Source organism: Caloenas nicobarica, chromosome 15 (assembly GCF_036013445.1).
Source record: "Caloenas nicobarica isolate bCalNic1 chromosome 15, bCalNic1.hap1, whole genome shotgun sequence".
NCBI classification, from domain to species: Eukaryota; Metazoa; Chordata; class Aves; order Columbiformes; family Columbidae; genus Caloenas; species Caloenas nicobarica.
In genome coordinates, this window is record NC_088259.1 from 2,757,270 (window position 1) to 2,773,382 (window position 16,113).

Consider the following 16,113-nt stretch of genomic DNA (forward strand, 5'->3'; position numbering starts at 1 on the left):
TTCACCTGTGTGTATGCCTGTCAGATGTTCTTTGTCTCTCTTTGTCGCTCCTGAGTGAGCAGCTATCGTGATTGTATTGCTGGCTTGGGTTAAACCACAACACTTGGGTAGAACCGGATGGTAACCTCTGTCGAGCTCTATTTGGAGGTGCTTTGATTTCAGTCTCTCTTGGTTTTCAGGTACCAGTATCCCAGTATGGATGAACTGGCTGAAATGCTGCCCGCTGTTCTGACACACCTGAAGTAAGTCTCTGAAAGGAAACGGGGTGAGCCAGGGGGATACAGCCATTCCAGCACCTACCTCTGTCCCTGCTTGCAGCATCTGATGTGCTCACTGAGTTGTCCCAAGAGGCCTGAGCGTCTCCTAACCTGTGTAACTCTGTCTGGTTCTTACGCTGGGAGCATTGTCTGCCACATGAGACAATTTATGACTGCTGCATCATTGCTGGATCATTTTGAAAATGAGCCATAAGTGAGCAGCTGGATGCAGAGAGGGGAAAGACTTTGCCTCTAGGGATGCTTCAGCTGTGAGCTTAAGTTAGCCTTACTGATTGCGGAATGCCTATATTTCAGCCTGAAAAGCTTCATTGGGATTGGACTGGGAGCTGGCGCTTACATCCTCAGCAAGTGTGCAGTAAGTATCTCGTCATTTCCTCGTGATTGATAGGAGCTGTGCTCTTCCACTGATCAAACAGACCATTTGTGGGGCATGGGCAAAGTAGCAGTAATTACAGTTAGGCCTGCAGGGAGCCATGCGAGAGCTTCTTCGCATCCAGATGGTTAAATTGGAGCAGCCAAGGTTACTCTGAAGCTATGCCAGACGTGGAAAGATTGTCATGTGATGTCTTTGAGCCCATCCCGGCTGCTAGGAATATCCAGCCTTGTGTCTTCACAAAGACTGGATGCATTACTGTTTCCAGTGTTTGTGACAGTGTTGGTGATGTGCCGTAAACCAACGCTGATGAGGAATGTACTTTTTCACTGGAACGAGCTAGATTTTGCACTCCACCATTTGACAAGAGAATGCTAACTTTATCTTGATACTTGCTTCTCCATTTTTCTCTAGTGGAGTGTTTATAAGCATGTGAAATCAGTGGACATAGTTTAGCACCCCAAGAATTTGCCTTAGTCTCTCTGAGATAGTGTTAAAAAAAAAATCAGAAATGTGACATTCTCAGTAAAGTCTGCTTCAGGTTGTTGAGTGCAAAGTTGCTGATGATTTAGGCCATTGTTGCTTCTTAAAGCCACTTCAGCATGCAGCTTCCTCTCCTACAAAAAGTTCTCTGCTTCCCATTTCCTCCAGTCAGTGTTGAGCCTGGGCCAGTGTGAGGCACTTGGGGTTTGCTCTGTTCCTTGCCTTTTGTATCCTATGTAGTTTTCTGTCTTGCTAAAGAGAAGATCATGCAAATAAGCCTTTGTCCTCAGCTCAGTGAAGTGCCAGAAGCCCTTGCCATGCTACCTGGACTGGAGACAGTCTCCTGCTGAGGCCAGAGCTGTTTCCTTCAGCTTCACCAGTGCTAATCTGTACAACAGAACAGAAGAGCTGACGTAACATTTCAGCCTTGGAGTGAGCCTAGAGCTCAGAGTTCTCTGGTTGTGTTAGATTGCTGGGTTTCTGTTTGCAAGCAGTTCTCAAAGTATTTTGTACCTGTGCTCCCCACACGCCCCCCAGAGTAAACTGCAGGGCGCTGGGGGTGCCAGGCTGGAGCAGTGGCTGGGGTGTCTGCAGGGTGGGGGATTCAGGGGAGGCCATTTGACAAATCTTGCCTTTTGCTGCTAGGAGATGGCCTCTTCCTTGAGGAGTAGCTAGAGATGCTCTCCAGGCACAAGAGTTTGTCCAGGTCCTTCTCAGAGGTGCCAGACTGGAGCAGAGAGTCGCTGCTCACAGCCCTGTGATACACAGGAGCCTGAGCAGGACCTGCGGCTGCTCCAGATACCTGGGTCACCAGAACACGCTGCTGAGACCTACTCCAGCTGCGGGCCAGCCCCTCAGTGCCAACAGCTGAATTGAGCCAGGTCTGGCTGGGACCAGCTTTGGGCCAGGCTCTGAAAAGGCCACTGGCTGCCCAGCACAGAAGGAGCTCCCCACTTAGTCATCATTTTACTCCGTCTTCCTTTGCAAGAAGCTTTCCAGCTGCTGCGCCTGCTGTTGACCAACATGTCAGCTGAATCATCCTTCTGAGTGTGTCTGTGCTCTCTCCCCACAGCTCAGCCACCCCAACCTGGTGGAGGGACTCGTTCTTATTAATGTTGATCCATGTGCAAAGGGCTGGATTGACTGGGCAGCATCCAAGGTGAGATTCGTTCCCCTGCACATCTCCTCTCCACAGTGCTTAATGAATAGTGTGTAGAGTAAGAAGAAAAAGGACAGAGTACAGGAATTTGTCAGTTTATGGCAAAAAATGGAAGATCTCCTTTCTGTCCCTGCTGCATTCTCAGTCTGGGTGTAGTACAGCCTCTGTGGGAGGAGCAGGGCTGTGGGTCATCACCTGTGAATGAGAAATCCTGGTAACCTGCTTGGAGATGAGTGGCTGTTGAGCACTCAGCTTTCCTCTGATTTAGTACTTGTGCTTGCAGGCTTCATTTGGCTGAGGTTGAATGGATCTTTTAATTATTCCGTTATTCAGGGTTCCAAGTTTCTGGAGAGCTGTGTGTTGTGTGTGCACAGGCTTCTTTGGAGCCTTGCACACCCTTCCCAAGCTTCAGGCATTTGTTTCTGACATCACTTGAATGTTGTAGTTGTAATTTTCTTTACTCTGAGGAGCTGCTTTGAAATCTGCGATGAAACTGCATTTTTCAGTTACTCTCCCTCCTCCTCATTCATGGTCACTCTTCAGTTTTCAGGTTGGACAACCAACATAGTGGATATTGTCTTGGCGCATCACTTCGGCCACGTAAGTACCCTGCAGGTGTTAATGTTGCCCGTGCAACTGCACATGGAGCTGTAACTTGTGTATGTACCTGCTCTGAAATAGCTCTGCTCCATCAAATAAGGGTTGCCACAGTCAGCCCTATCTTCTGTGTGCGTCAAGCTTGCATCAGGGCTTTGCACTCTGCGGGTAGCTTGCGTGTCCTCGCACTTGTCCCGTCTCCAGACATGTTAGGGCAGCAGCATCCCACGCAGTAGTGCTAGAGCGCCTGTCTTTGCGGTGCCCTTGTGACTGTCTGCAGAAACAAGGGGCAGGCAGTTCTCTGTAGCCAGTGCGGAAGCATTCGGGATGTGGGTAGAGCAGGGATCAGCCGGGAGTTGACAGTGGGATATTGTGTGTGTCCATATGCTGACCTGCTGCATTCTGCCCTTTGTCTCACCTCCAGTTTCAGCAGAGGCAAACCAGCCCCTCCTAAAAACTCTGGGTGCACCAATGCTTTCTGTTCAGGATTTGCTGGCTCACAACCAGCAGGTTCACTGGGCAGCTGAGGGGAACCGTGCCTCATGCACACTCCACCTGACCCACAGCAGCACTGGAAGGAGTCGCGGAGCTTCTTCCTGCTTATAACACATGCTGTTGTCTCCCCACTTTCAGGCCCTTTCATTATATGAGTGCTTCCTTGCTTTCCCTTTTCTCTCTGTCTATCTCTGGCTCTCATTGGAATGCAGTTTCTTTGCAGAGCTGGATGTTGGGATTGAATTTTCCTTTGGTCCCAGTCTTGGGGCTTACCTGTAAAGCTTTGCTTCTTTAACAGAAGTGGAAGACCTTCCTAAAACAGTGATTTGTATCTCTATAAGCATTACTGAGGCTCAGAAGCTAACTTACCCCATCTCAAGATACCTTTGTATTCCTGCAGCAGCATGTGCACTGCTATTTGTGAAAGTGTAGTCACATTACTGAAGTATGGCGTGTTAATGGTTATGTCCCAGAGACACTGCATGTAGCCTTGGTACTAATGCAGTCTGGAGTCACTGCCCTCTCTGTTATTATTCACAGAGGCATTACGTGTATGGAGCCAGTTTAATGCTTCAGTATTTATATGAGTATCATTACCTGTGAAAAAGATTATGTTCCCTGTCTTTCAATTCTTCTGCTTTTCTACAGGAGGAACTGCAGGCAAATCTAGATTTGATCCAAACGTACAGGCTTCATATCGCACAGGACATTAACCAAGATAACCTTCAGCTGTTCCTCACCTCATACAACAGGTACAGGATACCTTTTGGCTTGCTGGATTGCTCCGATAGCTTCCCTGCTCTGTAGATTTGTTTCCATTTGTATTATTCTGTTGGATATTATGTCATATAAACCTTTGTCCTAAGCCTAGTCTTCAGCCATTATCCTGAGCCAAGCTCAGCCCTCATGCCTGGATGACCTTTTCACACCCCGGTGACCATCTCTCCAGGCACACAGAACCTTGCCATGAGAGCATGGATCCTGTTTGCTGGTGGCTGCTGGGGCTCCTGCTCCTGGCATGACACTGGGAGCAATAATGTGTTACCTGGGTGCTGGAGCCAGCACTCCTGCTTGGATTTTGTATGCTCCCACGATAACCACTTTCGTCTGCTGATCTGATGGAGAATTGTTCTGGTTTGTCTTCAGTCGTAGAGACCTGGAGATTGAGAGACCAGTTCTTGGCATCAATGAAAATACTGCAAAAACACTCAAGTAAGTTGCCCTGAATCAGTCTGTCTCAGTTACTGTGCAGTCCCTTCAGCAAAAAAGCTGTTACTGCTTCTCAGCAAGAACCCCACAAACCTAAGTGCTGGGAATCCTGTTCAGACAGGCTGTGGTACAGCGCTGTCAGCTGGAATGGGGCAGAAGTGTCTGGAAGCCCTTGCATTAACAGCACACTGAGATTCTCCAGAAGGCAGGATCAGAGGAATAAGTTTATCCACCCAGCAGTCACTGTACTTGCTTTGTACTGTTAGTTTGGTTGTTTTGCATGAAGAATTAGGGAGGCGAGTTTTTGCTGCCACTGACTGCCTTCGCCCACCTTGCCAAAAGTAGTTACCTGCAGAGTTCTCCCAGAGATGGCAGCGGGTTCTGAATGCAGAGTGCAGTGGGGTTTTCCCACCTTGGCAGTGACTCATCTGGGAGGGGATCGTCTGTGCAGAGCGCAGCTGAGGAGGAACAGACACTGGAGAACTAGTGATAGTCAGCTCAGGGGAAGTGTAAGTGAATTTTCAGATTCCAAACAAGAAAGCAAAAAGGGAAAATTATCTCCAACATGTAGGGCACATGAAGACTGTGAATTGCACTGCTAAGGCAGGATGCCTGGGCTGGGCTAGAGACTGCTGCCCAGGCTCTGCTCTTCACTCCTCGGAAATTGTACGGGCTTCTGCTCCTGCCAGTCCCAGGGATGTTTGAGGCATCCGCAGCCACACACTCAACATCTTGGCTAACCTACAAGAGGTGGATTTCCCTGCTTGGCCTCCAAGCAAAGCCATTGGAGCTGTTCTCTGTCATGCAGGCACTGCAAGCCACAGAGTCTGTCCAAGTGACTCATAGGCATCTACAGGCTCTTAAAATATTCTCTGTGGAAGGGTAGATCTCTGTACCAGTAAACTTGCATGTAGATCCCGCCTCCTTAGAGGTGGTACTCTGCTGGCTCTGAGGTGTGTGGCTCACAGCCTCTCCGCTCTAATTTTTGTCATCTAGTTCCCACACAAAAGTGAGGCCTCTAGCCACCCTGTTTTTACCTTGATCTGTTAATGAATGGTGTAAATTCACAGCCATCCTGTCAATGACCTGCTGTGTATGTTTTACACATTGAATGTTATTTGTTCTTGTAGAATTACAATACGTATAAAAATTTAGTGCAAAAAACCACCCTGTTATGGTAGCAGGCAGGGATTTTGTTGTTAACCATTCATGAGGCTGTTGCTTCTCAGAGCTCAACCTTCCCAGAAACCCCTCAGATGCCCTGTGAGTGACGTCTCTGTTTTGGGTTTTGACCAGGTGCCCTGTCTTGCTAGTGGTTGGTGACAATTCGCCTGCCGTGGAAGCAGTGGTACGTATACATGAACTCTTTCATGACATTAGCCCCACAAGTCACATAGCAAACCTGCCTCACCCACAGGCTCTCACCTTGCCCAGAACTAGTCACAGAAAGCGGGTCTTTGTCCCAAGCTCTTTTCTAGTCCTGCAGCTAGTGAGACCTGTCAGCCACCAGTGAGAGAGCTGAGGCTCCAGAGGCTTTACAGCCTCGCAGGGCAGCTCTGAGATGAGGATGGCAGGATCTGAATGTGGGTCCTTGTGCCCAAGCATCTTGCTTGACAAGTGACGCAGAAGACCCCTTTCAGGAACTTGAGCACTGCCAGGCTGCTGCCTGGAGTTTGGTTCAAATCATGAATTACTCTTCTCTTGCCATTGTACTGAGGCTACCCTGGGTTTAAAAATAAGCAGTGTGACTCCAGTTCCTGTGGTGGGTAGTCCCAAACAGCTCTGCAGAAGCACTGCATCATAGGGAAGGCAACACTTTGAAACATCTCCTTCCTGTTGTTCTCTGCGGACACCTGCAACCCACTTCCCTCCTGCAGTTCTAAAAGGCGCACGGCACAGCACAGTGTGGTTGTGGTGGATGTTGCTCCTCCACTTCAGCCAGTGATTGTGGGGAGACCAGGGGTTTGTGAACAAAAGCAGCTGCCTTAAGAAACCGTGGAAGGATGTAGGAGTCTCCTAAAGCAGTAGCCTGGACCTAGGAGCTGTGTCTGGAGAACGGTCATGGACTGTTGCCTTTCATCAGTCTGTTTGGTCTGGAAGTCTGAGACATTCTCTGAGTTTTGACTTTGCTAGGATACTATCCCTGAGGCTTCTCATTGCTTCCCAGCCACAGCTGGGGATGGGATGGGGCCTTCTGGATCTTGGCTTGCCTGTCTGGCTGCCCAGCTTCCCAGGTTTCATGATGCATCCCCAAAACCAGGGGATGATTTCCCTTGAAGTCACAGCTGCATCTCAGAACAGTGACATTTGTCATGACAAGGTCCTGTGGGATGGGAACACCTGCCTTTCCTCCATGCATCTTTCATTCACTGTTCTCTTCCTACATGCTCTCTGCTTTCTCGCTCAGCCCTTGGCCCCGGAGAAGCTCCCATCACTGAAGACAGCCACCGCCTCTGGTGCAGCTGCCTTGCATTTTGCATCTGACCCTTCAAGTTTTCTGTGTGTATCACATCCCTCTTTCCTCCTTTTATTTTAGGTTGAATGCAATTCACGTCTTGACCCAACCAAAACTACACTTCTGAAGGTGAGTGCCACTCTAGAATCATTCCAGCCTGCTCAAAGACATTAATTTTGCTAATGCCAGCTCCACTTAGGTTTTTGCATTCCATATGTTTAGCTTTAAGAATTTTTGGATAGTCATTCAGGGCTGTGTTCTCTCCTGTGTGGAACCAGACTTGGGAGAGATTTACTCCTGATTTATGGCCACTTCAACCAGCAGGGAAGACCTGCTGAGAGTTAGCAGAGGTGTTCTGCCTCCAGCCTGCTCTCTGCCAGCAACAGCATCACTTTTTTTAGCTTTATACCAGTCCTTCCCACCCTCACCCCTGGCTCCACAGTGTGTCAGACAGCTACTGTAGAGACGTGCAATGTGACAGGTTTGGGAAGAGTGGCGAGAGGAGGTGGGATGGATGGTGGGGGGTGACTCCTGGGCTTCTAGAGTGTGGCCTGAGATGACTTGGTAATGTGGCCTCCAAGTTTCTGGGTTCCTTCAGCAACAGGCTCCCAGAAGACTTCTCTCCAGGCTTTGCTTTGGCTTTAGAGACAGCCTGGTGGGGTGGGCAGTGCTGGTGTGGCTCTGCGGTTGTGCTGGGGTTGTCCCGGGGTGGGAAGGACGGCTCACCCTGCCCTGTGTCTCCCGTTGCAGATGGCCGACTGCGGGGGCCTGCCCCAGGTGGTCCAGGTGAGAAACGCTTCCCGACTCTCCCGCACCGCTTGGGCTGCACAGAGCCCCATACTCCGCTCACACTAAAGCCGCCCTTTCTGTTTCCACAGCCCGGCAAACTGACCGAAGCCTTCAAGTACTTCGTGCAGGGAATGGGCTACAGTAAGTGGCAAACAGAGTTTTCTGGTTTGGAACGGGGTTGTTGTGAAGGGAACTCAGCCTGTCTGGTCCATCTGAGCCCACTGGCATCTGTGTCCCCACCCATGAGTTAGTGCGGTTGGCAGGAGATCCATCCATGCTGGAAAATGAACCTGTGTGCTAACAAGCCTTAGCAAGCCAATGTTGTTCCCTGATGTGTTTGATCCACGCTGCAGCTGGCGTGGTAACCCCTTTTTGGTTGCTGGTGTTGGTAAAACCTTGTAAGTGTGTCTTTGTGCCAATCCAGAAAAGTGCGCTCCCAAGAATGGTACATCTTCTGCAGTGTTCTGTGCATACCTTCAGCCTCACAGTTGTGGTGGGTACAGGAGAGCTCTTTCCTTTCTCCTCAGACGTACTGGTTTCTTTCAGACTCTCACCAGGGGTAAGCAGTATCTCAGAACGGCAGAACAGAGCTAAGTAACTTCTGAGGCATGCGGGGAGCCCAGAGGGAGCCGTGTTTGATCCAGTGCCTGCCCTGCCCTATGGCTTCCTCCGTGTGCTTGGAGGCAGAAGACGTTGTCTCCTGAGTGTGTCAGGCTGACAGCAGTTCTGCTCACTGCCCTCGGGAGAGCGGGGGCTGCAGGAGAAGGGCTTCGCAGTGCACTGAAGCAGCTCGGACTCCCTTGCAGGCACCTTGGCACAGCTCTGTCTTGCCTGCCAGGAGCCAGGGCTGGGAGTTCCCTTCCATGGATGTTGCACCTTCAAAAGCTGGAGTTACGGGGGAGAGGTCGGTTCATATGGCTGTTTAACCACTAAGCATGGCCACCGTGCCAGCTGTGATGCTCCCAATGCTCTCTACATGGCCAGAAGTTCTGTGCCAGCTCATGGGCATCAGAGCTCAGAAGCAGCTGTCCTTAGAGCTGTGTGTGGCTGACGTGACAATGGTGTCCTCCAAGGCTGGCCAGAAGGGCCTGCTCCTGCCCAGGAGGGTGCCACGCAAGAAGGCTCCCTCGGCTCACAGCCTGAGAGCACTTCAATGCTCGCGTCTTATGTGTTCTGGTGTTTGGAGAGTCAGCAAGTGCTGCCCATCAGAGCAAGGACATCAGCAGCACTTTGGGGCTCAAATCTCTTGCAAATAGGATCCGCAGCACTGGGGGTCATTTTCTACTTCCAGAATTAGTAGCTAGTCCCGAATGGTTTTCCCAACTTTGGAGGACAAGACTGTGTTGACATTGCTGAGCTTGGCCAGTGAGGCCTCCTTGAGGACAGGGGAGAAGCAAATCAGCAGATTGCCATTTCTGGAACTGCACAAGCCAGTTCCTCACAGTTCTGTGCCCTCTGCACACTGGCTAAACCAGCTGGACCTGGCTGTGCTGACGCTGCGGGCGGCAGGCAATGCTTTGCAGGAGGCCTGTAGCAGAAATCCGATGCTGTCAGCCCAAGGAAAGACACGAATTTCTGTTCTGTATCTGGAGGTACAGAGTATACCCCCGTTGTGGTGTGTACAGGGGGGAGGTAGGGTCACCGGGTGTGTTGCAATTTCCAGCTAAAGGCATCAAAGAGATCTGGCCCTGATGGATTTTTGAGTCAGCTTGGCATCTCTGAGCTGCTCATTAGCAGCTGTTTTCACAACTCCTGGGAGCTTTCAGCGCAGTGCGTGAGCTGGGAGTGGAAGGGAAGGTAGCTGGGGATCCCAGGAGCAGCGCGGCTGCTGGTCACACACCGCGACTAATTGGCTCTTTCCTGTATTCATCCCTTCCCCTGTCTCGTGTTGTCTCCAGTCCCTTACATGCAGCTCAGCCACCTAAGCACTGAGTCAGGTACCTTCAACTGCGCATCCACCTCGGCCCAAGCCCGTGCTCTGAGTTGAATGATTCTTCGGGTGCATTGCTGTGTCTCGGCATGTCCTGCTGGCCTGCTGTGGGCTGAGCTGATCCATTGTACACCGTGTACGCTATGGTTTTTCACCTTTCATTTGTATTTTGTTGATTGTTGCATGACTTCAGCTCTGTGGTTTTCTAGAGCGACGAGACTGACTTTCAAAAGGTCATCTGTACAGCAGCTGCCTTGGTTTGCACAGACTCTAGCCGTGACTGCACTTGCAAATGATCAGTTACACTTCTGGCATTTGCTCACCTTGGACCTTTTGAAATTGGGCCTTAAGCATCTTGCTTTAGACGTGCAAAGATTTAATTTGGCAGTGAAGAGTGAGTTTTCTTCCTGAGGGTATAGCTCTTTTTGTGCTTACCTGGTGACACATACCTGAGTGACTGTGACACTTGCTCTAGGAACTTCCTCCATTTCTAAGTCCCTGCTTGTTCTCTCTTGCAGTGCCAGCAGCCAGCATGACCAGGCTGATCCGCTCCCGTACTCACTCCTCCTCTAGCGTGGGCTCTGGCGACAGCGTCCGCAGCCGCTCTCACACCAGCAACCATGGTGATGGAAGTGCTGGAACCCCAGAAGGAATTGACCTCCAGGATGCACCTCAAACCATGGAAGTGTCCTGTTAGGCAGGAGCCCGTCTTCTGGATTCAGACAACTCCACTTGCCCCCACTGAACCCACTCAGAATTTAGCATTTCATCCGACATGGCATTAACTGTTCTCTCTAACTTGTGCATGCCCATCTGAGCTGCCACCCCCTTGGTAGTCTGTACTTGGCATTACTTTGGTTCTTTCTGTATGCCCTTGGCATCGGAGCCTCTTTAAAACTTGTTAACATTCCGCAGTCTTAGTAAGTCCTGTTACTGTACATGTTGATACCATCTCCTGTCTGTGCTGTATATCAATCCAGATGACAGCCATTGTCTCCCCTGTTCATTTAAATATAATTTCTGTGGCTTTGTGAGGTTTAGAACTGCTTTCTAGTTGTGCTTCTGCTAAAGGACCCTTGTGGTGCAGTTGGAATGGCATCTGTGGGCTGTGGGAAAGCAAGACCGTGATGATGTGAGCGCCAGGCGCTGGCGCGGGCGATGCTCTTCGGCAGAGCTGTGCCTGGAGCACAGAACCCACCAGAAGGTCTTTGTGTTCCCAGGACTCTCGGCACGCCAGGCAGCCATGGGGAAAACAAACGGTCAGAAATACTGTCTTGGTCTCATCTCTGTATGTGTGTTAAGGAGCAGATTTCTTACCTGAACCTCCTGAAAGGGCAGTAAACTTAACCGGTAAACTTACAGTAGCCGAGGTGCACTATTAACCGAGTACAAGGGATTAAACTCAGCAGCCCTGGCTTCCAGCCCACCTCTCTGACCCTCTCCTCTAGAAGGGCCAGATGCAGTTCACACCTGGTCACTGTTCTACCCTGGCACAGGTGAGTCTGTGACATGGAGCAGGTTGTGGAACGGGCAGCAGTGCCCCTCGCCAGGTGGACACCCCGAAATCTCCTGCACTGCCAGCGCTGCTCCCCACTGCTGCCACCCGGGCAGGGGACTGCACAGGGGGCTGACCGAGGCTCGGGAAATGAATGTAAATCATGGCCAGCAGATGCAGATTGGGAGTGTGGTCAGCAGTTGTGAGCAGTGAACTGTGCAGGTACTATTTAATGTCTTTGTGGAATTCACAATTCTGCTGCCTTTTTACATCTGGCCGGGTCACAGAGGGCAGGAGGCAGATGCCTGCTGCGTGCCAGGGTCTCGCTGTTAATGGGAGAAAAGGGATGAGTGGTCAGGCTGCCACAGGTCTCGATAGATGAGCAAAACATCTTTTCTTAACTGTTGAGCCGTCCTGACTCACTGGGAGCCAGCTCCTCCAAGGGTCACACTCATGTTCTGCTCCATTTCAGGTAGGGAATGGGACTGGGAGGCTCTGCCTGAGGGGGACTTTGTACCAGTTATTAAATAAAGCTATAACTGAGTTTCATTGTTACCCTGTGTGCTCGTGGCGTTTCTCTTTGCATGACCCAGCAGACCTGCCTGTTTTGTCAGTTTTCATGTCTCTACTGTGAGAGGCAAACTTCCCGGGGCAGGGCGGCCCTGGCCCCGCATCCCCTGGCAGGGGCCGTCTGAAGGCGCTGGGGCGCTGGCTTTGCGAAAACGCAAGAAGAAACTTTCAGCTTTGCCAGAGTAGACACTAAACAACAGGTTTGCTGCCAAACAGGTATGCCACCAAGAATTGCCTCCAAATAAAGGTGAGCACTAGGAGCAGCCTTCCCCGGTGAACAGGGCTCTGCAGTGGCGTGTTTTACATGTTGTGCTGGTTAGACTGAAAATGGGTTAATTTTCTTCATGCAGTTAGAAACCTTTCTTTTCCATAGCTAGCACGCTCATTATTTGGACTTAGTTTGAGAACAAGCAGATAACAGCCCAGCACAGAGTTAATGTTTTGAATTGCTCTGGTCTGAGAGCCAAGGACACCCTGAGCTCTGCCCACAGGTGCGAGGCAGCGAGGAAGGGGACGGATGGACAGAGCTGGACTGACACCCAGACTGAGCAATGAGAGTGTTCCAGCCCGTTGGCATCATGCTCCATATATACGGAGAGTCGGGATCTTCCGCACTCTTTCTCTCGCGTTGTCCTTCCTTCTTTTTGTTGGAGCCGGGGAAGTTCTGTTCAGGATGTTTAGTTTGGCCTTTTGCCGTTTTGCAGAGACCTCGGGGCCTTTCTGCTTTTTTTCCTCTTTTCTCTCTTCGGGATCAGCTGTTCGGGACCAGGTGCTGCTTCCTGGGACCGGCTGCTCGGTGCGGATGGAGTTTGTGAGGAATTGCCTTGAGTATCTTTTATTTCTATGTTATATATATATTTACTAGTAGTGTATTAGTATTTTGTTATTTATTAAACTGTTTATCTCAATCCATTTCTCCCTTCAATTCTCTCCCCTATTGGGGGTCTGAGTGAGTGGCTATCGTGGTTGTATTGCCAGCTCGGGTTAACCCACGACTCTCCTGTAACACAAAGCTGACCTGCGAACGCTGCGGGAAGGCGGTTGCGGTGCCGGGCAGAGGGCGGCAGGGCCGGCAGCGCGGGGGCTGGTGGCACGTCCCCCCCTGCGCTGCAGCTGGAGCAGCAGCCGCTCATCGGACACGACCCTTCCCTCAGCTTCTGCTTTTCAGATCCAGCTTTTGCTCTCGCGTTTCAGATGACTGTCACCTTAACTTTCACAGAAAGCAAGCGGGGCCTGAACAGGGGTCAGGCTGTTGGTCCCAGGTTAGTCCCGGTCTTGCTGTCGTGCCCGCTCCTGCAGCCTCCTGCTTTGACTCTCTGAAGAGCTTTGGGGAGGTTGATGCAGGAACTGAGACAGAGTGTTCTCATGAATCATAAACGGAATGAAATGGGAAAGACTGGCCAGTTGTATTAATCAGCAAGTAGTGAAGTGACAAAGTGATTAAACGAACAAAAAAAAAATGTAAGTTTGAGTCCATAGAAGACAGGAGACGATCAAAGAAACCAGGCCACCTGGTACCACACGAAGGTTGTTGCTGCTAAATGCAAGTGCTGGACACAGCAACAGGCGCATTAGTTGATGTACGTGCAGAACTGTGATTTAATGCCAGCCAGCTACGCTGAGAAACGATTCTTCCTTAAGTTCTGTTATGAAAACACAGAAACAGACCAAAAGAAAGGCAAATGCAATGTTAAAATCATAACAAAATGAGTTAGAGGAAACAAGCCCAGAGCAGGGGTTGGTGCTGTTCAAGCTGATGTGTGGCAGGAGAGCTCAGAGCTACCAGCTGCCTTTGGACAAGGAACCCAGGAGAGTAAAGACATGAGACTTTTAGCAATTTGGAAGCGGGGGGGTGATTATGAAGAGAGTTTTGTTGTCATGGTGTTTCATAGGCAAGATTTGCACTGAGGGTTGTAATATATTTTACTACCCCAAGGGTAACTGGAAGAAGTAAACTTATTTTCACATAAGCAAGTGCTTTTCCTGGTAAATATACAAAAAAAATCAAAGCTAAATGCAAGTTGAGAAATGATTTTAATAAGGACAAAATATTTCTTTGGTTGGCAAGAGCAATGCCAGCCAAATCCAGGAGCAGAGCTGGAGCTCAGGACGGGTTTCCCGGGGTGGGGCAGCTCCTGTGGCCACAGAAACCCCCGGTTGTGCTTTTGCCAGCCCTGTGAGCCACCTTCCCACCCACGTGTTAAGATCAAGCCCCTTTGCCCAGCCCCACTGTCCACGTTCGGGAGGGGGTGCCTGGCAGCCCCGTTTTATTCCCCGGCACCAACCAAGAAGGTGCTGGGCAGCCCAGAGCTGGGCTCAGGGGAGCTGGGCTGCGCTTGGGACAGGTCAGGGCACAGCAAGGGTTGTCCCCACATCCCCGGGGACACCAGCGGGGATTCACCACCAGTTCCACAAGCAAATGAATCCTTTCCCAAAAGCAATGAGCTCCCTGCAAGGCAGCGGTGTCCGAGCTCAGCGCAGGCTCGGGGGGGGCCCTGAACCCCAACAGCTGCACAGCAGGCGGCTACTTTTGTAAAAGCTTTTTTTTCTTTGTGCATTTCACACCGTCATGGTGGTTTACGATTGACCAGAAACTTTCAAGGGCACAGCATAAATAGGTGCAGGATGTTCAGCCACAGCAGCGGGGCCGGGGCAGGAGGGGACACAGCAGGAAGGGGGCACAGAGCGGTGAACCCCAGCACAGTGTGGCCGGACACAGGACGGCAGCACAGAAGCTGCCCAGAGCAAATCCCAAGGACATTCCTCAATGTGGGGAGGGGTTAGGGTGCATCAGAGGGCCCTGACCTCATGTGGGGTGGTGCTGGCTGAGCCAAAGGGTGTTTGCTTTGAAAAATATGCACACACATTTCGGGAAAAGTTCCTGTGCTGGAGCAGCTGCTGCTGGCACCTGGCTGGATGGAAGTTGGTGCTGGATGGGGATTGGGATGAGAAAGGGGTGTAGGCATGGGGACGGAGCTGAGGGTGAGGATGGGACAGAGATGAAGCTGGGGCCACAGCTGGGCCTGGCAGTGCTGGCTGGGGAGCAGCGTTGTGCCGAGGGCACGTGGCAGCGCAGCACCCACCGCGGCACAGCCGGCACTGCACACCGGCCCCGGGGCAGCGCGTCCCTGGTGCTGTGGGGGCAGCTGATCCCTGCCCAGGAGGCACCCAGGGACCACCGTGGTTTGTCCTGGCTGGGGTTGGCACTTACAGCCTCACCCTCCCAGTCCCGGGGGCAGCTCTGCTCCCACTCTCATGTGCTGCCCATCCCTCCCTCTTACCTCCCCAAATCCCATGCAATGACCACAGTGCCTTGAGCACCCTCAGGGATTATCGTAGCCTTTGTGCCCCGTACCAAGATCCCCAGCTGAGCAACCTGTTGGCTGAGTGAAAAAGAGAAAACCCTGCTCTGGTGCGCACACGTCACAGGAAACTGCGGCAGCCCGCAGCTCCGGCACCTCGCACCCCTCACTGGCAGCGCTGCCGGGAGCAGCCTGAAAACACCCGGCAAAGGTGAACCAAGCGGGTATTGCAAGGACAGGGGTTGCCCTGCACAAGGGAGACCCGCCACACCAGAGGGACCCCCTGCAACCTGGGTGCCCTGAGGCCCCACCGCACTGGAGCAGCACCCAGCTGTTGTCTGCCCAGCCCTGATGGCTCCTGCACAATGGTGACAGCGGCGAGAGGCAGGTGAGCGGGGTTCATGTCCCGCTGAGGGCAGCGGCGAGTCTGGGGGCAGGGACGGGCTCAGCAAAGGGCACGTCTGGGTTACACACATCTTGTGCTGCACCTCTCCCTGGCTGAGGAACCGCAACAGGCGGAGGGCTGTCCCCATAGTCCCTGAGCTCCCCATGGGAACCGGCGGCTTGGGGTGTTGGGACAAGGAGATCCACGGCCCGGGGACACTGGGCTGGGCTGGCAGCACTCAGAGGGTGAGCATGGCCTGGTGCTGGCCTCCATGGGGCTGTGGATGCCCCATCCTGGGGAGGGTCCCCAGCTCACCCCAGCTGTGGCCACAAGTCCCCCAGATGCCCTCTGAGGTTGGGAGGAGGGCGGGGATGGTTGTTTCCTCAAAGAGCCCCCCGGGGGGCTGCCCACCAGCCTCAGCCCAGAGCTCTGCCCCAGCCTTTCTTTGCCATGCAACCCACGGGCCCGCGGCCCCACACGGCCATGCTGCAGGGCCGGTGCTTCCACAGAGTCCCCGGTGCTGCTGGCACCCGGCCTGAGCCTCCCCTTCCCTCCCAGCCAGCGGCGGCCGGGGCAAGTGCTGAACGCGCGGG

General features: G+C 52.1%; 1 protein-coding gene across 2 annotated transcripts in view; it reads left to right on the forward strand.

Annotated features, from left to right (window-relative positions):
- NDRG3 (NDRG family member 3) overlaps positions 1–11,790 on the forward strand; it is a 62,819-nt gene extending 51,029 nt beyond the window's left edge. For both annotated transcript variants that reach the window (XM_065645482.1, XM_065645483.1), the window contains exons 6-16: positions 180–242; positions 573–633; positions 2,207–2,293; positions 2,837–2,893; positions 4,034–4,137; positions 4,532–4,597; positions 5,891–5,942; positions 7,131–7,178; positions 7,800–7,835; positions 7,928–7,979; positions 10,287–11,790. In XM_065645482.1, coding sequence (XP_065501554.1) covers positions 180–242; positions 573–633; positions 2,207–2,293; positions 2,837–2,893; positions 4,034–4,137; positions 4,532–4,597; positions 5,891–5,942; positions 7,131–7,178; positions 7,800–7,835; positions 7,928–7,979; positions 10,287–10,465 — 805 coding nt within the window. In that variant the 3' untranslated portion in view covers positions 10,466–11,790. The remainder of the gene's footprint in view (positions 1–179; positions 243–572; positions 634–2,206; positions 2,294–2,836; positions 2,894–4,033; positions 4,138–4,531; positions 4,598–5,890; positions 5,943–7,130; positions 7,179–7,799; positions 7,836–7,927; positions 7,980–10,286) is intronic.
- The last annotated feature ends 4,323 nt before the right edge of the window (positions 11,791–16,113 follow it).